General features: G+C 42.8%; 1 protein-coding gene across 7 annotated transcripts in view; it reads right to left on the bottom strand.

Moving 5' to 3' along the window:
• The window catches only part of PHACTR1 (phosphatase and actin regulator 1), a 532,833-nt gene that overhangs the window by 99,549 nt on the left and 409,328 nt on the right, over nt 1–23,956 (bottom strand). For all 7 annotated transcript variants that reach the window (XM_036447917.2, XM_036447915.2, XM_036447916.2 and 4 more), the window contains one exon: nt 2,471–2,551. In XM_036447917.2, coding sequence (XP_036303810.1) covers nt 2,471–2,551 — 81 coding nt within the window. The remainder of the gene's footprint in view (nt 1–2,470; nt 2,552–23,956) is intronic.

Raw genomic sequence — 23,956 nt, 5'->3', positions numbered from 1 at the left:
ACACATGATGAAAACAATAAATGCTAGCGTAAAGCGTATTATCTACTTTAGAATATTCCTGGCGTTTTACGGTAAGAAATACAAGGGTTGCAGGAAGAACAAAGGAAGGGGAAAAGATCATTTAAGCGAATCTGAATGGACTTTAGTTGTGCCAGCAACTTATTTGCACACATGGATGCTTATTATGTAATACTAAAGGCCCAGTGCACCGGTGGGGTCCCTCAGCCTGGCCTGCGGGGATCAGGCTGAAACCAGCTCCCTGACATCCCCTGAGGGGTCTTAGACTGTGGGACCCCTCCTGTAGGCCCAGCCCTCAGGACCTGGATGCCCACCAGCTCCCTCCTCCCTCCTCTCTGTGTCTGGAGTGCAGGTGAACCAGATTTGAGGCCAACAGTGCCCTAGCAGCAACCTAACTCACAGCTGATTCGTGAGGAATTTGGCTCTCTCCTCTAATGGCGGGAACATCTGCCCCCTGGTGGTCATTGCATGCTATAGCTACTGGGTGAACGGTTGGTTGAACGGTCGGATGGTCGCTTTGGCTTTTATATGTATAAAATGAGGCCCAGTGCACAAAATTCATACAGTGTGTGTGTGTGTGTGTGTGTGTGTGTGTGGGTGTCACTCAGCCCAGCCTGCACCCTCTCACAGTTCAGGACCGCTTGGTGGATGTCTGCCTGCTAGCTTAGGCCCGATTCCCAGGGGAATTGGGTCTAAACCTGCAGTCAGACATCCCTCTTGCAGTCCAGGACTCTCACAGTCTGGGGCTCTTGCAGTACGGGACCCCTTGCTCCTTATCACCCGCCTGCAGTGGAGGTGGGAGAGGCTCCTGCTGCTGCAGCGGTGCTCTCCAGCCATAAGCCCAGTTTCTGGCTGAGCAGTGCTCCCTGTGTGGTAGCACACAGACTACCAGGGCACAGCTACTGCATTGAGTGTCTGCCCCCTGGTGGTCAGTGCACATCATAGCAACCATTTAACCATAGCTGGTCATTTAGCCATTTGGTCAATTTGCATATTAGGGTTTTATTATATAGGATCATACCAGTAGTTAGGCACCTCCCATCTCTCCTAGGGTGTGAACATGAAGAAAGGAGTTTGGAATGAAGCATGAAGACTTAAGGTTGGTATGAGAAAGGCTTTGGGGTTTTGTACAGAAAGCAAGACATCAGAGAAAAGTGACAAAATTATGGATTCTCTTTCCCTGGAAAGCTTACTCAATCAGAGAAGCTGTGCTTGGGTGTGGCCTTCCTCAGAAGCAGGATAAACTGGCTCACCATAGGGATTCCTTGGCCCCAGGAGGCTCTGAGGGTTATAGAAAATCATTTGAAACTACTTCATATCCTGCCTCCAGACCCCTGCCACTCAGCAGGGCGAGAGTGGTGCCTCTTCCTGCAGCTTGTCCCATTTCTCGGCAGCACGTTGTGCCAAGAGAAAATACTCGAGCAGCACCACCAGGAAGCCCCATAACAGGAACAGGTGAGTGAAATGCACCAGGGGAATAGGGACCGACTCACTGAAAAGAGATGGAGCCAGAGAGAGGCTCCGCAGGTGGAAACACACCCACCCCTTTGAACAGGAACACAAGCAAGGCCTGCAGGAGACCTACAACAGCAGGCAGAGGACTGCGCTGTCAGAACTACAGGATCACCCTTGTTATCAAGATGGATCTTTAGAGCAGACCATTACTGTGCTCTAATAATCCGCCCCGCAAACAGCACCAGCCCCGAGCAAGAAGATGTGAAACAGACAATTACAAGATTGGAATCAGCAGTCTGTTATTTCACTTAAAGCATTAAGTGATGTGTGGCTCTGGGAGAGAAGAGAGAGTGCAACTCAAAATGGCAAAACTCTCAGGAAAAAAGGAGTGAAGAATACTTACTACCCTGTGTGAACCACTCCACGCATTTGATTCAAAGGCAGTAATCCAATAAGCCAAAGACACGCAGTATTCATTGGTAAACATTCACAGAACATCGGAATCGCTGTAACTATTGGCTTTTGAAATATCACATAGGTACAACTATACTTTATAATTTTACTCACTTTGATTTCCCCTGTTATGGGAAAGTGGACTGTCCATAAAAATCTGTAAGGGAAATTCTAGATGCTGTGGATTTCTGACACTCGTCTTGGGAACCCCAGGGTCTGAGAGCTTAAGCAATTAAATTCACGCCAGCTGTGTGTATTGGAACACCAGCAGGCTCACAAGCCGTACCCACATCACTCCTGGAGCCATGTCGTTTTTCTTAGCATCCTGTGGTTTGATGCCAATGCTGAGAACAAGGGAGCTGTGTCCCCACCCCCCATATAATGCTGACAGCTTTATCACCGTCTGCTACCTTCTCTTTTCTCTCCAAGACTGTCTGGAGTTTTACTGGTTCCAACCCTGATAAAGTGATGCAGAAAACTGTATCCAACTCTAAGAAACATGTACCCAGGTTCCAGGCCACGGAGGGTGGACCAGTCCCCTTACCTTTGTCATAAATTTCCTTCAGGACTCCTCGTTTTATCAGCTCCTCTCTGCTTTGCCTCATTGATATTTTCCTTTCCAGGGCTGCAACAAAACACAAACAGAGAAGCGGTTGTGAATAGGCAACAAAAATGGTTTTCAGAGGAATCATACTTCAATATATTGAAATGTAATGTATGGGAAAGCTTCTGTAAATTCTTCTTTACTAATAAAAAGGTAATGATCTCAGCTGACATTATAATGATACTATAATATGATCAGCACTGTAATCAGACATTTCATTTCATTTTAAAAACAATCTTCAAATTACCTGTGAGGTAGGCATGTCTATTTCATTTTATTTAAATTCTGATGTGTGGTTGAGGAAACTGTTGCAGAGAGAAGCTCAACAATCTGTCAGTCACCAGGTCACTGAGAAGAGGAACCAGGATTCAAAACAGAAGCACTACCTCTGATCTCAGTTTAACCTCTGCCTCTAGACGCGTTTCCTAAGTGTGGTATTTTTTCATAGCTGGGATTTCTTTCTTAAAGATCTAGCTCATGTAGACCAGGCCTCACTGAGGATTTTTTGTTCCCTAGCTATTACAAAAATAGTACGAAATTATCTCCTAGTGAGCTCTTTGGATGGAAAGATAGGGGCGGCAGGGCCCCTCCAGGGGACAGCCCAGCACTGCTGTCCTCTCTACCCTCCATGTTGGAGCACCTGAGTGAGGAATGAACTGTTCAATCACCATATGCACAGCCCTCCTCACTGGGACCCACCACTCACCTGAGCCAAAAGCTCCAGCAGGTGGGAGCTGGGGGGGTGGTAAGGGAGGTTTCTTCTCCAATCAGTGGGCATAATGGAGGGCAATTCAAGTAGAAAGAGCACAGAAGTAGAGCCATGAGGGGCAGCACAAAAGGCAGGCCTGGGGCCCAAGGTGGGCAGGGCAGTGAGCAGCCCGTAAGAAAGTTATTGCAGCAGCTGACGCTGTGGTTTCTGGGTGAATACTCAGTGCAGGGAAGACAGGTGATTTGGGTTGCTTTTGTCAGTTTGAGAATATCCACATCATTTCAATACACAGTTATTGAGGGGGGAAAAGCCAGTTATAAATAAGGGAACTATTTTATTTAGACAAATTCAGATATAGAATAGTCTCTCTCTCTCTCTCTCTCTCTCTCTCTCTCTCTCTCTCTCTCTCTCTCTCTCTCTCTCTCTCTCTCTCTCTCTCTCTCTCCTTCCCTCTTACACACACACACACACACACACACACACACACACACCCCCCTAGTATAATTTAGTGCAAATAACACCAATAAAAACAGGGGAAGATACACTGTCTCAGCAAGGGAACAGTGACTGCGATTCTACCTCAGGTACACACTGACTGAGACCTTAGGCCACTCTGCTGGTCTGGGATGCACTCAGCCCCAGCCACTCTGATGTGAAAGGCTCCGGTGGGACCTGGACATGCGTATTGTAACAGAAAGCTCTCTGGGCTATTCTCAGCCATATCAAAACTGAAAATCACTGAGGATATATTTTGGGATTTACTATTTTTAAAAAGTTATGTTCTAACTCTTTCTATTAACTTACAATAAATCAAGGGTAAAAAACGGAAAAAAAAAGTAAGGTTAGGCTACACTCATATACAATTTACTGAGAACATAATCATAAAACAGATACATATAGATATATACCCACAGAGGTGAGGGCAGGAGGGTTGTACGGGAGGACAAGCATCAGTGGTGGGGTGTAGGGACCCTGGAACAGTGTTGATTTGGGGATGATGGAGGAGTTTTAGGACACATACCCAATGGCATGTCCGGAGAGCAGAAAGATGTTCTTTATGTAGAAGAGAAAACCAGAGGAGGGAAAGAGAACTGCATCCACCTAGGTTAGAAAGTCCTGCCTGCTCTAAGGAGACATGCTGTGGGACAGTGGGAAAAGAGCAAGGGAAGATGGGGGGTGGGGTGGTTGGGAAGGTGGAGAAGGTGTTAAGCAAGAAGTTCGTTTACCAGGCCTTGTGGGTGGGTGACACAAAGACATGCTTTGCCACCCTGTTCTGAACCACATATATTGAACAGATTTCTCTTAAACAGAATGAGATTTCCAGGGGGCTTTTTAAAACCACAGAATAAAGTGGATGGACTGGACCCACAGTGCTAAGCAGAGTACCTGCAGCAAGAGGGGCAGGCCCTGGGCATGGAGTTCCGAGGCTGCAAGCATCCGTAGAACACAGACGGCCTCGGGCCACACACTGGGCTGTCAGGACCTCAGCTGCCTCACCACACTCACTCAGCAACAGGACCTGCTGCCGGTGAGGAAAGCCACTCTGCTAGGAGGTGATGGTGACCAAAGGGACAGTCCCTACCCTCACAGAATTTACAGTTATCAAATGATGTTACTTAATATGTGATTACAAGCTGAGAAAAGGCCCCTTTAAAAGAAGGGTCATGGCTCTACCAGAATTTATGATAAATAAGCTGGAACATTAGAAACAGTTTTTCTGAGGAAGAGACCTCTGAGCTGAGTTTGGAAGAGGAAGATACACTGTCTCAGCAAATGACCATCAGGCATGGGCTTCGGGGAAACACTCCAGACCTAGAAGGCTGATCAATGGTTCTTGATGGAGAAATCATGGTGCCAAGGACAAAAGGAGATCAAGTGATGTAACTGCAGCCCCCAGCACCAGGTGGATATAGTTTAAGAGGAGCAGAGGCACTGAGGCATGCAGGGCCTCATGGACAATGTTATTCGAAGAGCAGTGGAAATAAATGATAATAGCTGAGTATCTGAAAGATCATATCTGCTTTAGTGAGGAAAATGGGTTGGAAGTAGCCAGGTGGTAGGTGATTAGGTCCACTAGGCAGGAGATGATGGCAGCTTAGGCTAAGATGCTGGTGATGGAGATGGAGCCAAAGGATGCATTTAGGACATCTGAAGGTGGCATTGTTGTCATGACTTAAAGTGAAGGATTAGATGTGGGATGTGAAGGAAAGAGAGAGGGGTCAAGGACAACTCCTTTGGTTCCTGACTTGCATAGCTGAATGGATGGTGGTGTCCATTACTAAGGTAGGAGACCCAGGGTAAGAATCAGGATTGGAGGGATGATGGAAAGCTCAGTGTTAGCCTAAGAGGAAGCATCAAGACAAACATGTCTTCATAAGATAAGGATGGGAGTTAAATGAGACTCTGCCATCTGGTACTGACTTTGCTAGTCTCTCTCATGTACCAGTGCTCCTCACCTTTTTAATGGAAAGACTCCTGATGGCAAAGGAGTGATGCACCAGGGGCACCAGTGATATGACTGAAGCTGCCTGTCCCAAGCATGCCATTTCTTTAACGCATTGAGTTTTCCCTTAAGAACTAAGGTAGACCTCACATAATGTATCTGCTCTTATGTAAACAAGAAAATATTCCCCACCCACTACCACAAATTTCTGTTTGATTGACATTCTTGGAAGAGATGGCTTATTTATTCTTTGGCTTTGTACATTTACTAGTTCAGAACCCTTTGAGAAGGGTGGAATGTCACGTAATTTAATGCACTCTACAATACTTACCACAATCCTGTGAAGTATTATCTCCCCATTTTACAGATGAAGTACCTGAGACTCAGAAAAATTAACTTTCTCAGAGCCACACAGCAGTAAGTGTGTGGCTCTAAGAAAGTTAATACCTATCCCCTCCAGCTCCCCACAATACCACATTGTTATGAAGATGGCTATAATGAAGAGGCCCAGAGCACCCAATTAGGGGCTATGGGTAGGGGACCAGCTGGAATGGGGGAGGGGTTGTGGGAGGTTGGCCTGATGGCCCCCCTGACCAGTGCTTCAGGGGAAGAGCCATGGGTGGTGGGCTGTGGTTGCCCACTGACCACCAGGGGGCAGCTACTGCATTGAGCACCTGCCCCCTTGTGGTCATTGTGCATCATAGTGACTGGTCAACCAGTTGTTTTGGTCATTTGGTCATAACTTAGGCTTTTATATCCTATCTAATAAAAGGGTAATATGCTGGGGGTCAGAGATGACTGCCACAAAATGGCTGGCAGGAGAGGGCAGTTGGGGCAATCAGGCCTGCAGGAGAGGGTAGTTGGAGACAACCAGGCTGGCAGAGGAGGGCAGTTAGGGGTGAACAGGCCTGAAAGGGAGGGAAGTTTGGGGGGACCTGCAGAGGAGGGCAGTTGGGGGCAATCAGGGCAGCAGGGGAGCAGTTAGGTATCGATCAGGCTGGTAGGGGAGTGGTTAGGGGGTGATCAGGCTGGCAGGCAGAAGCTGTTCGAGGCAATCAGGCAGGAAGGCAGGCGAGCGGTTGGGAGCCAACAGTCCTTGACTGTGAGAGGGATGTCTGACTGCCTATTTAGGCCCAATCTCACTGGGATCCCAGATTGGAGAGGGAATAGGCTAGGCTGAGGGACACATACCCCTCCTCCCCTGGTGAATGAATCAGGCCTAAACTGGTAGTCAGACATTCTTCTCACAATCCTGGACTGCTGGCTCCTAATTGCTCATCTGCTTGCCTGCCTGGTCACCCCCAACTGCTTCCTCCTGTTGGCCTGATTGCCCCTCACTGCCTCTGCATGCTGGCCTAATCATCCTTAACTGCCCCCCCTGCTGTTGGCCAGGTTGCCCCCTGCTGGCCTGGTGCTCCTAACTGCCCCCCTGCCAGCCTGGTCACCTGTTACTGTCCCCCTCTTCTGGCCTGGTTGCCCCCAATTGCCCACCCCCACAGGCCTAGTCACCCCTCATTGCCTCCCCTGCCAGCCTAACCCCCCCACACTGACCCCCCTGCCAACTCAGTCACACACACATCCCCCCCCCCCCCCCCCCCCCAGCCTAGTCACCCTCAACTGCTCTCCAAACCCCTGCTGGCCTGGTCGCTCCACACAGCCTGCTTGTTCAGTCATTTGGTCATCCCTCACTAACCCCCCTGCCAGCCTGGTCAGAGGCAGCCATCTTGTGAAGGCATGAGGGTCAATTTGCATATTATCTCTTTATTATATAGGATTAATTCAAAATGAACTAAAAATTTTTTCCATTAAGGCCACGTGATGCTCAAAATCAGAGACACTGACCAATTTAGAATTTTTCCCCTTTAAAATGCCAAATTATGTGGAAATTCAATCTAAAAGAATCTAAAGCTTACATGTCCTCATCAAATAACAATAATCAGAGATCCTGATGCCCTGTTGTTACAGCATGAATGCCAGTGAATATGTAAGTGGGAGGAGACATGGACCAAGTTCCTTGTCTCTGATATTGCACCAGCATTGTTCTATGTGATGACGCCTAGCTAGGTGAATAAACTCTCCGTGGCCCATGAGGTAGGAGATGAGGTTTTCTGTTGTTTGTAATTACTTCTAAGTCATTTAGAACAGCACTTTCTAAAGTCTGTTGTGCAGAATAGTAACCCTCAGAGATGTTCCAAGAAAGGGTTTTGAGGACAATAATTTGGGGAAACACAACAGACCATGGAGAATCACAGTGGTCATTAGCACAAAAACACCTACAGTTAAGAAACCCACTTGACTCAGTTTAACCCAGTGTTCCTCCCAAATTCATCTGACAATATGACTCTTCCATGGAATGACATGAATTTCCACTCTGAGGAGAATGTCCGGGAAATGCTGATCTAAATACTAGGTTGTAGGAAGCAAGGGAACCAGGGAAGTCCATCTGTCTAACTCAGCTGGGGCATGGAGGGGCCAAGCTCTTCTGTCAAGAGTTTTCCAGGAGGAGAAACCAAGATGGCGGCATAGGTAACCACCTAACTGCAGCCTCACACAACAATTTCAAAAAATACAACTAAAATATAAAGTGACCATTATCCAGAACTACAGGAAAGTTGTCTGACTGGAAATTCTACAACAAGAAGGAAAGAGAAAACAAGAAGGAAAATCAGAGGAGCTGTAAAAACCTAAGGTACGGAGACATGTTGGATGTGTGGAGAGGACAGAGCTGGAGAGGAGGGGTGGCTGAGTGCCTGGCTGGCGTTCCCTAGCAGGAAGGAGATAAAAGCTCTGGACTGTGTTGAACCCCAGTTCCAACAGCACAGAACCCCAGTTCTGAACAAGACCCTGGGGACCCAGACACATACAGAGTGAATCTGGGCTGTAAGGCAGAAGCTCAGGGGAGCGGCGAAAGGCAGAGCCCTGGAGTTGCGCACATTGCGTGCAGAGGACTGACTGTTGCCTGTGCTGCTAGGTTGCCCTAGCGGGAAGGAGACAAAAGCTCCAGACTGTGCTGAGCCCCAGTTCTGACAGCACTGAACCTCAGTTCTGGGCGAGACCCTCAGGCCCCAGGCTCATACAGAGGGAATCTGGGCTGTAAGGCGGAAGCTCAGGAAGCGGCGAAAGGCAGAGCCCCCAAATTGCATACATTTTGTGCAGAAGACAGACTGTTGATTGAGCCGCTGGATTGCCCTAGCGGGAAGGAGACATAAGCTCTGGACTGCTCTTAACTCCACTTCCAACTGCACAGAATCCCAGTTGTGGGCTCGTTGGGGGAGAGTCTAGACTGTCTGGTAGCAGGCGAAACTCTAGGGCACCTTTCTCTCAGAGGTGCTTGCATCGAGTACCAAAGGACACTGAGGAATACTGAGACTCAGGAACCTCATAGGGCGGGGCTGATGGAAGCCTAGGCTGTAGGCTCCACCCTGAAACTCCACCCCATCCAAGCTGAGCACAGAGACTTTTAAAGCTACCAACTCAGGGAAGCTGCGAAAATGCCGAAACAAGGAAACAGATCACAAACGAAAGAAATGGAGGACAAAAAGCGACTGGATATAGAGTTCAAAACCACGCTTATAAGGTTTTTCAAGAATTTCCTAGAAAAGGCTGATAAAATAAATGAGACCTATGAGGATATGAAAAAGGAGCAACTAGAAATAATAAGGGATCAACTAGAAATAAAGAATACATTCTCTGAAATAAAAAAAAAATATTATACAGAGTCCTAAAATCAGAATGGAAGATTGCAAGAATCAAGTCAAAGACTTGGAACATAAAGAGCCAGAAGACACTCCTCTTCAGAAGCAAGAAGACAAGAGAATCCAGAAAGTTGAAGATAATGTAAGAAACCTCTGGGACAACTTCAAGCGAACCAACATCAGAATTATGGGGGTCCCAGAAGAAGAGAGAGAGCAAGATACCGAAAACATACTGAAAGAAATAGTGACAGAAAACTTCCCTCACCTGCTGAAAGAATTAGACGTAAAAGTCCAGGAAGTGCACAGAACTCCAAACAAAAGAAATCCAAAGAGGACCACACCAAGGCACATCATAATTAAGATTCCAAGAGCAAAAGACAAAGAGAGAATATTAAAAGCAGCAAGAGAAAAGCAGGTAGTTAACTATAAAGGAGCACCCATACGATTGTCAACTGATTTCTCAACAGAAACCATGCAGGCCAGATGGGAATGGCAAGAAATATTCAATGTGATGAATAGCAAGAACCTACAGCCAAAAATACTCTACCCAGCAAAGCTATCACTCAGAATCGAAGGCCAGATAAAGAGCTTCACAAATAAAAAAAAGCTAAAGGAGTTCATCAGCACCAAACCAGAATTATATAAATTGCTGAAGGGGGTGTTTTAGGAAGAGGAAGAAAATAAAGATAAAAATTATGAACAACAAATATGTAACTATTTAAAAACCAAGGAAATTAAAAAACCTGATGAACAATGTTAACTGTTGAATATAACAGAATCAGAGGTATGGAAAGGGAGTGGACTGACAATTCTCAGGGAAAAGAGGAGAGGGGGGTGCAGGAAGAGACTGAACATAAATTTTGTATCTATGGATGAGGACAGTGGGAGTGGGGAAAGGGCAGAGGGTAGGGTGGGAACCTGGTGGAGGGGGGAAAAATGAGGAACTTTTGTAATAATATGAACAATAAAGATTTATTTAAAAAAAAGAATAAAAAAATAATACTTTAAAAAAAAAGAGTTTTCTAGGAAAGGTCTGTATCAAACAACAGAAAGCCCAAATTCTTGCAATATCACTGAGCAAGGCATGACTGACCTGATGGAACAAAGTGACCAGACCTGTATCTACTGTCCTCCTGATGGGAACTTCAGCTGGTAGGAGATCTGCATTCCAGTGAGCCTCCTGATGGGCTGCCCCCATGAATTCTCCAGATAAATAAAGACTAGACTTGTTTATCCTTGAGCAACTCAGTACCACATACTATCTGCCCCAAATAGCAATTTGGGTTGGACATAATTGATATTAGGTATTTCCTTCTGACAGTAATTCAGACAGTGTAATTCCTCTGGAGTCATGGAGCATGGGAGTGGGACTGGGTCATTAGCCAGGAGGGGCGATTTGTTCTCGGTACTGTGGGAGACGTGCCCACAGCCACGTCCCACAGGAGCTTTGGCCACTGACTAAGTGATGGGAAGAAGGGAGGATCACAGATTCATTTTAAGTTGTAAGTTATGCTGTTAAAAGTACATTCTCTATGGATTTGTAAATGGATCTTGGTTAAAACTGTAAAAGCATTTTGGGTCAGCTGGAAAAATAAGAATTTGGACTGGGTATAAGAAAATACTAGGAAATTATTACCAGTTTTGCTACATATTGTAATGGTCTTGTAGTTATAGAGGACTTTTTTTTTTTTTTAAGAGATGCATAATTAGAGAATTCAGTAATTTATTTTAAAACATTTCAGAAGAAAAAAAGAAATATAGCCAAATCAAGTAACTGTTAGGTGATGGTCATATAACTATACAATTATAGAATATGATCATTATACAGTTCTTTCAACTTCATTTATGTTTGAAAATTTTCAAAATAAAAAGTAAATGAATGAATCTTACAAGTAATGTTGAGTGAACAGAACAACAGAAAAGAGCACATATACTGACTCTACCTATGTAATGTTTAAGTATTGGCAAAACTAAATATGTGGTTTATAGATACATATCTCTAAACTTTAAAACTGCAAAGAAAAGAAAGGATAAGGTTACACTAAAAATCAGGTTAGTGCTACCTTTGGTGGGAAGGAATTGCAATTAGAAAGGCACATTAAGCAGTGCTGTCCATATTTTCTTTTTTTGATTTGGGCAGTGGTCACCTAGTGTTACTACATAACCATTTGTTAAACTGTATGTTGATGCTAGATGCATTTTCTCAATGCGTTCTATTTTCCAAAATAAAAACATTAAGAAGACATTCTTACTAACCCTGCTTCCCTTTGTACTGCAATAGTCTCCAAAGGAGAATAAAAAACTCAGCCACCATATAATGAAATTACTCAGTTGGCCAACAGACTAACTTCTGTTAATGAAAGAATGGGTGATTATAAGGCAGTAGAAGCCACAAGTCTTTTCCTGGTCTTTTGTTCAAATAGGTCAGACCAGAGTGTAGAGGTCTGCTCCTAACACTTGCAAGTCTCTAGATAACAAGACTGAGATCTGGAGAGTTTTTATTTATTTATTTATTTATTTATTTATTTATTTATTTATTTATTTATTTTTGTGTGAAGGTGATTGGGGGACGGGTGGTGAATGTTGGTAGCAAGTTTTAGAGGTGAGTAATTTTGCAGAAGTAATCATTCTGAATTTTGAAAATAGGATGACTGTTCTTGGAGCCTATTATTGAAGGGATAAGGAAGAAGCAACTTATGGGAAGTAGTTTTGCAAGGATCAGACTTCCCACTTTTGCGAGTGCCCTAAGGAAAGTTATAAGTTGCAAATTCCATTTTCTTTATCTCCCACCCCAATCTGCACAGGAAACTTCAAATCAAATTCTAATAGCATTTAGGTATTACTTTTCTCTACTGAGATCTATGCCACAAAAGAAATAACTCCTTCATTTACTGCCACCCACCTCTTATGGGAATGTAGTATAACATGATTTAATAAAACCAAGATCTGAAAAGCAGTCTACGTTAAGCCCTGATTATAGCCTTCATTTTGTCTTTTCGCCGATATATCACCTCATACAAAAGGCTTTTCCGTTAAACGTGAAACAGATGGCCCTACAGTGACATAGAGTACAATGTGGTCTAAGTGTTTATGTGGGAAATAAAGGTTTAACGCTCTGGGGCTTGCTTCTATTACCTGTAAGAGTGTGTCATAATAGCTAATTGTTTTATGATTGTGCACTGAGCCACAATCACATTTCTATCCTGTTCTCGGCTGCCTAACACACCCCCTAGTAATAAAGAGAAAAGTCATTGATTTAGGGCTAGTTAAGTGAGTTTCTCCTTCCAGATGTGGGAAGCATAATGCTGCACTGTATTTCATTCCAGACACCTAATTATTATTGATTGCTCTATGATAAAAGTGTACTGCCTAAAGCAACAAAGAATGGGAATCTGAAATCCTGCCCAGAACAGCTTAATACCCCAGCTACCACCTGTTACCCAAAAGATAATAGGGCTCTTGTTCAAAGTGTTTTTGAGGTGCCAAGTTAATAGAAATGGCTTGCTGCTTCACTGCTTGTTTTTCTACTCATGGTCAGATCAACTCACTGCAATGAAATCTTTAGAAGGCAGTGCTAAGGTATTTATGCTTTAAAATCTTACTTTCTGACCTTGTATAAGACAGAGAAAGACAGTAGCATAGACCAAGGGTTTTATTAATCAGAACTAAAATCAGTTAGTATTTGAAGAAAAGTTAAAAAATCACAACTATGTGGAATTATGTCCACTAAGACAAATAAGTTGTCTAAAAGGGACATTCCTAGTGAAGATTTGATAGCAACCTTCTGTTGCCATGGTAACACAAACTATGTGTTAGGAGCTACTCACGGTATTTTCCATATAGTATTTTATGTTAAATCTCAAAACAACTCTACAAGTCGGTACTATTCTGTCCATCTTGCAGATAAAGAGGATGTCAAGTAGCTTTCCCAAGGTGCACAGTTGAAATCGAATTCAAGCTGTGTGGCTCCAGATTGTGAATGCTTAAATATCTATACCACCCATCTATGCCTTTGGAAGCTAGGATTATGTCTCATATTTGTCCAGCCTATCTATAAATAAATAAATAAATAATCTTATATAGATAGACAATAGTGTATACATAGAAGAACTAAAGATATAATTTTTGCTATTTGCTGGGCATAATTTTATAGCTTATAAATAATGGTTTCTTAAATCATTCTATTATGAGTAGCAGTTATATAATTTTCCTTGATTGAGAACGTGCAGTTGTTATTATGATCATGTTCCACTTTCGGAAAAAGTTAAACTGGCCAGAGAATATTCACAAAGGTTTAATCTCAATTACATGCATACCTTGTTTTATTGCACTTCACAGATGTTGCTTTTTTCTTCTTTTTTTTTTACAAACTGAAGGCAAGACCCTCCCTCAGCAAAAAGATTATGATTCACTGTATTGCGATACTAGCTTTATTATGGGGGATCTAGGGCTGAACCTGCATTATCTCTGAGGTATGCCTGTCTACAGTAAGTAATGGTCATATTTAGGAAAGTGAAGAACTGCTCAGTTACTTCTCATCAGTCATTTCAGGCAGGGAGAACTACACAGGAAACAAATGTACAAGATTCCCTATGTGTTTTTATGCCTATCCTTGAAATATAGATCTATATCAAGACTTACACCAATGCAGAACAGCAATGCTCATGAAGAAGGAATGCATAACCCTAGCCAGTGTGGCTAAGTGGCTAGAGAATCCACCCATGTACAGAAGGGCCTCGGGTTCAATTCCAAGTCAAGGATATGTATTTGGGTTGCAGGTTCAATCCCAGCCCCACTGGGGAGCATATGAGGGCAACCAATTGATGTGCCTCTCTCACATCTCTCTCTCTCCCCCTTCCTTCTTTTCCTCCCTTCCACTCTTTCTTAAAAAAAAAAAAAAAGGCAATGGAAAAATATCCTTGGGTTAAGATTAAAAAACAAAAACCCATAATCACTGCATGTAATTAAATGTTAAAGTTTTCCAAATCTAAGAAAAAATCCAAGTACTTTTTGGAATATCCCTTGCTATTCTACACATCAAAGAAATTTTTGTTCATTTGTGTTTCAAACATCTCCTCCTGTGTGAGAAGATGCTTCACCTAGAGATGCACTGGGTTTGGCTGTACTTCACCCAGGCATTCGCCAGCTATTGATGAAAAACAATAGTCAAATATCCATTATCCTCAAAAAGGAGAAATTAATTATTATTAATCTGTATTGGGGGGGGGGAAATCAAGCTTTAGTACCTAAATACTATCCCTGAAAAACAAACCAGAATATCTGAATAGCAGGCCTGTGAATCAAACATTTACCCTGACAGCAACTGGAAAAACTGAGAAACATTACCACTGTGAAGAAGAAAGAAGGAATCACATAACATCTGAATAAAGAAAAAAGATCTAGAAGCACAGTGCTACTCAAAGCTTTCCTGGAGGCACTGCTTGTTCTTACAGAATGCCATCAGTCCTCCCAGTTATGACAAGGCAGCAAGACGTGACAAGCAGCACACTGCTCCCTTTGGTGAATTCTCAGCAGCTCCGTTCATCCTTTGTGACTGCAACTTCTGCGTTTTGCTTCTGATGGGTATTTTTTGCACTTCTTTTGAAGTCACTGAAGCATGCAATAGTGGGAGCTGACAAACGTTAAGATCCCTAATTCACAAATCAAAATAGAATTTAATTTCTTTCATTTGCTTTTGACTAATTCCTTATGACACTGTGAATGGAACTTTAGTCCAAGATATTGCCCAGCAGTTTCTCAATTTCAGAAGTTGGCTCCTAGTTATGGGTTGATGGGGCCAAGGCAGCAGTTTGGAATGCAAATTCTAATTCTTGGTGCCATCATGATTTGAGGGAGTGAGGGGATGAAGTGTGTGATGGCCATGGGACTGATGGGAATCAGCGGGTCTCAACAGTGTTCAAAGGCAATGAAGCCATCAACCCGTTTTCTTTATTCCTGGCAAACCCATAAAAGGAACTGTGCTGGCCTCATAAGCAGGCTTATAGAACATCTTACCCAAGGTTATACCCACATGATACTACAGGAATGAGCAATGAAAATAGATGAATCAATTTCATTCCCTTATTTAAACATCCTGTCACCTAACTGCTTACTAGATAAAGTATTTGCTGTACAACCAGGAACACAGAGACTAAATGGAAACCAGCTGGACTCTGTCACCTGTTGTGTTGAAACTGTCAGCTTATTTAAAAATAAGCTTAGTATTTTTAAAAATTGTGGTGAAATATACAGAGCATAAAATTTACAATCTTAACTATTTCTAAGTGTACAGCTCAGTAGTGTAAAGCATGTTCACATTGCTGTGAAACTGATCCAAACTTTTTCATGTTGTAAAACTGAAACTCTATACCGATTAAATGACTCCCCATCCCTCTCTCCCCCAGCCCATGGCAGACACCATTATACTTTTTGTCCATGAATGTGATTATTCTGGGTATCTCATATAAGTGGGGTTTTATAGCATTTATCTTTTTTTTTTTGTGATTGGCTGATTTCATTTAGCATAAGGTCATTAAAGTTTATCAATGTTGTAGCATGTGGCAGGATTTCCCTCCTTTTTAAGGCTGAGTAACATGCCATTGTATGGATAGAGCACATTTTCTTTATCTATTGATGAACACTTGGGTTGCTCCCACCTCTTGGCTATTGTGAATAATGTTGTTACAAACATGGGCACACAAATATCTCTTCAAGATTCTACTTCAGTTCTTTTTGATATATACCAAGTGGGATTGCTAGATAATATTGTAATTTTTAATTTTTTGAGCACGTGTCATACTGTTTTCCATAGTGGCTACATCATTTTACATTCCTATTAAGAGTGTGCATGGGCTTTGATTTCTCCACATCCTTGCCCAATGTTTGTTATTTTCTGGGTTGCTTTGTTTTTGATTTGTTGTTTTTATAATAGCCATCTTAATGGGTATGAGATGATGAGCTTACTTTTCAGATGTCAAAACTCAGGGAAAGGGAAATTATGAGAAGCTAGAAATATACTAATTTGGCTGTGAGCTTAATGCTTTTAGAAGTTGTCATTTCTTCACCTCAGGTCACAGAAATAATATCACAAACTAAAGGCCTTCTTGGGATAATAAAACTTGATTTCTTTATAGAGGACAAGTCAAAATAGATTTTATGAATGAGGATGAAAAAGAGGAAAGGTTATATTTTGCAAAGAAAAAAGTAAAGGTGTTATTATAGTGATTTTCATTTTCAAAATAGGCATTTATCCATACATTTCTTCATAATTAAAGTGCAGTAGCTTCGCCAAAACTGGTTTGGCTCAATGGATAGAGCGTCAGCCTGTGGACTGAAAGGTCCCAGGTTCTATTTTGGTCAGGGGCATGTACCATGGTTGTGGGCACATCTCCAGTAGGGGGTGTGCAGGAGGCAGCTGATCGATGTTTCTCTCTAATCGATGTTTCTAACTCTCTATCTCTCTCCCATCCTCTTTGTAAAAAAATCAATAAAATGTGTTTTTTTTAAAAAAAGTACAGTAGCTTCATTGCAAGTATTTGCATCTCCCTTCATGGTATGTGATGAAGGTCTTTAGTTATGTGAGACAGAGTCTCCGGTCTATGAGGAAACCTGGCTACCAGTGGTAGGCATTTGGTTGGTTGGTCTCTTTCTCTCTCTCTCTCTCTCTCTCTCTCTCTCTCTCTCTCTCTCTCCCTCCCTCTTTTTCGTCTTTTTAGAGAGAGAACCAGGGTACACTTGGTCTCTTTCTTTGAAGCTTCACTGGGTATAAAACAACAGTTGACCTCCTCAAATTAAAATTTTTAGGGGATGCAATTGAATCCAAAGGTATCAATATAGATTCTATATGTCTTCAATGTTTCAAATAGACAATAAATATATTTATAATGGAATAAAATAGTTTGTGAATATTTAGAGCAGGAATTTACAAACATTTTTTCTAAAGGGCTAGGTAGCCACAGCCTCTATGGAAATTACTCAATTCTGCCACAGCAGCTATAGATATTGCACAGATGAATGAGCATGACTGTGTACCAATAAAACCTTATTTACAAAACAGGCTGAAGGATGGATTTGGTCCATGGGTCATCGTTTGCATAAGACTCCAAGGAAAGAACTTTATTATTATTATTTTAAAAATGTATTTTTATTGATTTCAGAGAGGAAGGGAGAGGGGGAGAGCGATAGAAACATCTATGATGAGAGAGAACCATTGATCAGCTGCCTCCTGTGTGTCCCACTGGGGATTAAGCCCAAAACCCAGGCATGTGCCCTTGACCAGAATTGTGACCTCCTGGTTCATAGGTTGACATTCAACCTCTGAGCCACACCAGCTGGGCTGAGCCCTCCTCTTGATTAGGACTTAAACTCAGGCCAATAAGAACTAAATTTAAACACACGTGATTTTGTCCAACCCCACACTAAGAGACTTGAGCAAACACTAGCATACTTCTTAGCAGCTCGAGGCTGCATCCTCAGATGGTGATTTTACCCAATGAAAAGCCCTGCATGGAAAGCTCAATGCTGCCAAAAGCACTTCCTGTTTGTTCCAGTCAACACCCAGCATAGGTCCCAGCACCCTTTTCTTAAAGCATTTACTTTAGAAAACATACAATAGTAAAGCCTTTCTCTGTCTCTGCCTCCTTGAGATGTGTATGCATGTTCACAACCTAGGAGTGCTTTATCAAGGACCTGGAAGCCATTCCTTTGACATGGAATCACCAAGGAAGAGACAGAGCCTCTGTCTCTTAGTCTCTGGGAGAGAAGACACCTACCGTCCATAGGAGCCAGTTAAAGACACAGACGGCCTAATTACATCCCTAATACCCTTTAGTACTTTCCCTGTAGCACACACCAGTGTTTAAAAGGCCTCTTGCCTTTTTGTCCATGGTATTGAGCTCAGTATTTCCTCTGCTGCAACAGTTAAGAATTAAATTTGGAAGTCGACTACCTGAGGAGAAACCAAGATGGCGGCATAGGTAAACACCTAATTGCAGCCTCACACAACAATTTCAATAAAATACAACTAAAATACAAAATGGACATTACCCAGAACTACAGGAAAGTCAACTGACTGGAAATTCTACAACGAGAAGGAAAGAGAAAATAAGGAAAAGCAGAGGAGCTGTGAAAGCCTAAGGTACGGAGACACGTGGCGCGCACTGAGAGGTCAGAGCCAAAGAGGAGGGAAGGCTGAGTGCCTGGCTGGTGTTGCCTAGTGGGAAGGAGACAAAAGCTCCGGACTGTGCTGAGCCCCAGTTCCGACTGCACTGAACCCCAGTTCTAGGCCAGACTCAGGGGACCCAGGCTCATATGGAGGGAGCCTGGGCTGTAAGGTGAAACCTCAGGGGAGCTGCGAAAGGCAGTCCCGAAGGCGCACACATGTGTGCAGAGAATGGACTATTGACTGTGCCGCTGGATTGCCCTAGCGGGAAGGAGACAAAAGCTCCAGACTGCTCTGAACCCCACTTCCAAACCCACTTCCAACTGAACTGAACCCCAGTTCCAGGCTCATTGGGGGAGAGCCTAGACTAGGGGTGTTGAACTTAATCAGAGAAGGGGCCAGAATCTAAAATCCAGCCTAAATCCCGGGCCGAATGGTTTACTGAACAGTCATAAACTGTCATTTGATGGAAACGCAGCGGAGTGCAGTGATGACAGCGCGGTGTGGGCCACATTGCAAGGCCTGGCGGGACGGATTTGGCCCGCGGGCCTTGTGTTTGACACATGTGGCCTAGACTGTTTGGTAGCGGGAGAAACTCGAGGGCACCTTTCTCTCAGAGGTGTTTGCAGCGAGTACAGAGGACACTGAGGAACACTGAATCTCAGGAGCCTCATAGGGCGGGGCTGATGGAAGCCTAGGCTGTAGGCTCCACCCTGAAACTCCACCCCATCCAAGCTGAGCACAGAGACTTTTAAAGCTACCAACTCAGGGAAGCTGCGAAAATGCCGAAACAAGGAAACAGATCACAAATGAAAGAAATGGATGACAAAAAGCGACTGGATATAGAGTCCAAAACCAAGCTTATAAGGTTTTTCAAGAATTTCCTAGAAAAGGCTGATAAAATAAATGAGACTTATGAGGATATGAAAAGGGATCAACTAGAAATAATAAGGGATCAACTAGAAATAAAGAATACATTCTCTGAAATAAAAAAAAAATATATATTATACAGAGTCCTAAAATCAGAATGGAAGATTGCAAGAATCAAGTCAAAGACTTGGAACATAAAGAGCCAGAAGACACTCCTCTTCAGAAGCAAGAAGACAAGAGAATCCAGAAAGTTGAAGATAATGTAAGAAACCTCTGGGACAACTTCAAGCGAACCAACATCAGAATTATGGGGGTCCCAGAAGAAGAGAGAGAGCAAGATACCGAAAACATACTGAAAGAAATAGTGACAGAAAACTTCCCTTACCTGGTGAAAGAATTAGACTTACAAGTCCAGGAAGCGCACAGAACTCCAAACAAAAGAAATCCAAAGAGGACCACACCAAGACACATCATAATTAAAATTCCAAGAGCAAAAGACAAAGAGAGAATATTAAAAGCAGCAAGAGAAAAGCAGGTAGTTACCTATAAAGGAGCACCCATATGATTGTCAGCTGATTTCTCAACAGAAACCATGCAGGCCAGATGGGAATGGCAAGAAATATTTAATGTGATGAATAGCAAGAACCTACAGCCAAAAATACTCTACCCAGCAAAGCTATCACTCAGAATCGAAGGCCAGATAAAGAGCTTCACTAATAAAAAAATGCTAAAGGAGTTCATCACCCCCAAACCAGAATTATATGAATTGCTGAAGGAGGTTATTTAGGAAGGGGAAGAAAATAAAGATAAAAATTATGAACAACAAATATGTAACTATCAACAAATGAATCTAAAAATCAAGGGAATTAAAAAATCTGATGAACAATTTTAACTGGTGAATGCAATAGAATCAGAGGTATGGAAGGGGAGTGGAACGACGATTATCGGGGAAAAGGGGAATGGAGGGTGTGGGAAGAGACTGAACATAAACTGTGCACCTATGGATGAGGACAATGGGGGGTGGGGAAAGGGCAGAGGGTGGGGTAAGAACCTGGTGGAAGGGGAAAAAAACGAGGAACTTTTGTAATAATATGAACAATAAAGGTTTATTAAAACAAACAAACAAAAAAAGAATTAAATTTGTTTCACTGCCTTTAACTAGTGCCCAGCTCTGTTTCTCTCTGACAGTGGTTACTGTTCCACATTGCCTTCAAGGGACACTGTAATGCTTGGGCCCTAAGACAGACAAAACTTCTCTTATTTCCCTTAGCATGTCTTAAGACACTTCACCCCTTCCAGTCCCAGGAGGCCAAGCAGACTTTGTGACTGATGCTTCGCAGCCAGTCCTCTCCTCACACCTGGAGCCTCACCTCTCCATTTCAGACTCCTGGAGAGCTAGGCTTCATGTCTCAGTGAACTGCACCAGCAACAGATTCATTCCCACCCCCTTCCCCAAGTGCAAGGGTCACCTGTGTAGTATAGCCACACCTAAGTAAAACACAACTATTAAGGATTCAAATCACAGGATTACCAAATACAGAAACATGAGTGTGATTTTTATTTTGGATAAGAAAGCGTGGAAAACTATATCTAGATGACTTATTCCAAACAATTTAAGCAAAAACCAGTGAGGCAACTTTTGAAAGTTATGTTGAATCTGAAAAAGTATGGCTTGTGTCCAATCTAATTGACTTACTCATTTATTCAATCACCAATTGAATGGGGGACATCTGTAATACTCAACAATAAAGATAAATTAAAAAAATACTAAGTATCTTAACAGTTAATAGGTGCATTACATTAACTTGATTCCAGGGTACAACTTGAAAAATTACTTTTTATTTTCTGTACGTATGAAATAAAAAGACAAACAGAATGGAACAACACATAAGAAAATGGTTTCATGTCTCAGGCTGAAGCTTGCCCATCTGGGCATGAATGACTGTTCAATGATTAACTTAGCAGATTTAACAAATTTTCCCCTAGTGCTTCCCCAACAGAAAGTCATCCCCCATAATGAAGTAGTTATTGTCATTACTTATGTCATTGACCACAATGTCATGAACAGAGACTTGCTAAGTCTTCCTTCACTCTGTGTAGGATGTAGAGGATGGTGGGAGGCCTCAATGTAAGCAGAATGTGCCATCCACAGGTGTCTGGAGAAGGCAGATGAGCTAAGAGCCAACTGCTGGGGAGAGAAAGGAGGGGCTGTTGGGGTTCGAGGAGGGAGGGGTCACCTGCCAGGAGCAGCCAGATGGCACTGGGCGGGGGTTGGAAGGGAAGGCAGAGCTCAGCTCTGTGATACCTGAGCCAGGAAGTTTCACTAGTTAATCAAAACTAGAACAAAGGCCTCTACCAGTTCTCCCACCAAGTTCCTGCAACCCTTCTGAGGTACCAGTTCCGAGAGGTTCTTTGGTGAGGGTTAGTACAGGAAGCTCTACTTCAATAGGAGAAATGCCTGGGATGTGCTTTATGTCTATTTCAGCCATGCAGGGAGAGCCCATTTGCATTTCTGTCCCTGAAGAGGGGTCTGGCGCACTATTCTACTTACAATGGTTCTTGGAAAGGATTTGGAAGAAAAATTAGGAAACATCAACTATGTTTCCATATAAGGTCAAATTCTGAGTGACATCTGAGTTCAACTTATTTTTCTAAACTCTGGCTTCCTACATTATTAACAGAATTTGAGAGGATTTTATGTTTGTGTCTGAGGTTTAGTGAAATAATTGGCATGAACCCTTGAAAATCATTAACATGCCTACTGAATAGGTTGAACAGGTTGAGGAAGCTTTTCAAATATTTAAATGTGGAAATTGTTATTTTAAAAGCAGAATGCCACATGTTTTCAAATTAAATGAAAGTAAAATTTCTCAAAAACTTGGGTAGGCTTTTGAAACAGGGAACTAGTAACTGAAGAAATTTAAAAATTGGCCTGGCTCTTGACTTACTGTGAGTTATATGAGTTAAATGGGGCATCTGCATCTCCTGTGACTGAAGTTGCTTTTACGGAAATGCCATGGTCAGATCTCACCAGCTGTGCTCTGTCTCAATGGGAGCGTCATCTGGACCCTGCGGACCTGCCCCACTCATTGTCCCGCGCGTGGAGGGCAGGGAGGACAAGCAGACCTCAACTGTCTGCTCTGCGGCAAGTCAACGAGCAAATTTTGACAATTTATCTGTGGGTTTAATTTATTCGTTTTTACAACACATCTCTGTTGTTGCTGTTGTTTTTAGCACATCCTATGTCTAGGCACACAGCTTGGCACTGGCGATCGAGTGGCCATTAAAAATCAGGCTGAGCCTGCTCTGCTTGAGGGTTCTGATCCTGGAACCCTAATTTCAATAACTGAGTCCTCTTCTCAGTTTCATCCTTACTCTCTATTCTTAGGGACTAAGATTCTTTTTAATTTTTATTGATTTCAGAAAGGAAGGGAGAGGGAGAGGGAGAGGGAGAGGGAGAGGGAGAGGGAGAGAGAGAGAAAGAGAGAGAGAGAGAGAGAGAGAGAGAGAGAGAGAGAGAGAGAGAGAGAGAGAAACCTCAATGATGAGAGAGAAACATCAATTGGCTGACTCCTGTACTCCCCAGTCTGGGGATTAAGCCCACAATCTAGACATGTGCCCTGACCAGGAATCAAACCTGGTTTATAGGTCGATGCTCAACCACTGAGCCAAACTGGTTGGGCAGGAACTAGGATACTGTTCCCCACACTTACACAAGGGTTTTCTGCTGGTGCTGCTTTTTATTCTAAGGATTTTTATTAGGGAATTAATGCATCTGTACACTTGAATCTTCAGGCCCGTGTCTGAGTTTCTATTGTGTTTCTTTCTGACTCTTGACTAATTGCATTCACGTAACGTCCCGTCACTTTTTCATTCTTCTAGTGATGTAAGCACCTAATAACCTATATTAAATCCTTTTCTGCATCAAATTTGAGTGAAACCCCAACCAAGATGGGGAGGTTGGGAAAAAGTCTGCTTTGGGGCAGCGGTGGGATAAAGGAGGCGGAGTTGGGGCATCAGAGAGAAAATGTCCCATGGGCAACAGCATCTCTATAACTGAAGAGCTGACAAGAAATCAAAAGCAGAGAGGCAACCAAACAGAGCTCAGAACAAAATCAAAAGAGGAAATGGGCTTCCTGGGGAAATGAAATTAGATGAGAAACAACAAAAGGGAGATCACTGGGCCATAGAGACCACCATAGTGATGAGGCTGGAAAAAAATTATTCACCACAAGATAGAGGGGGAAAACAAAGCAGTTGGAAAGTGAGCTCAAACAAATTCTAGGCATCCTGAATATCATGTGTAAGAAGTTACTACTACCCTATTTCATACAAGGCTTGTCTAACTTTTTTTGAACAATACCTCTAATGAGATTTACTGTCATTCATATTCAAAGTATAACTTTTACCTCTAAATGTTCATTTTAAAGTTACTGTCATGTCCTAATTTGGATAGCCTAGGAAAGGCATTTTAATTTTCCAAAAAGGGAAATCACACATTCAAACTTATATGAATACTTCATTTATGAAAATTGCCTACAACTGACAT

Source organism: Pipistrellus kuhlii, unplaced genomic scaffold (genome assembly GCF_014108245.1).
Source record: "Pipistrellus kuhlii isolate mPipKuh1 unplaced genomic scaffold, mPipKuh1.p scaffold_m20_p_2, whole genome shotgun sequence".
NCBI lineage: Eukaryota > Metazoa > Chordata > Mammalia > Chiroptera > Vespertilionidae > Pipistrellus > Pipistrellus kuhlii.
This window is presented reverse-complemented; position numbering and strand designations above follow the sequence as displayed.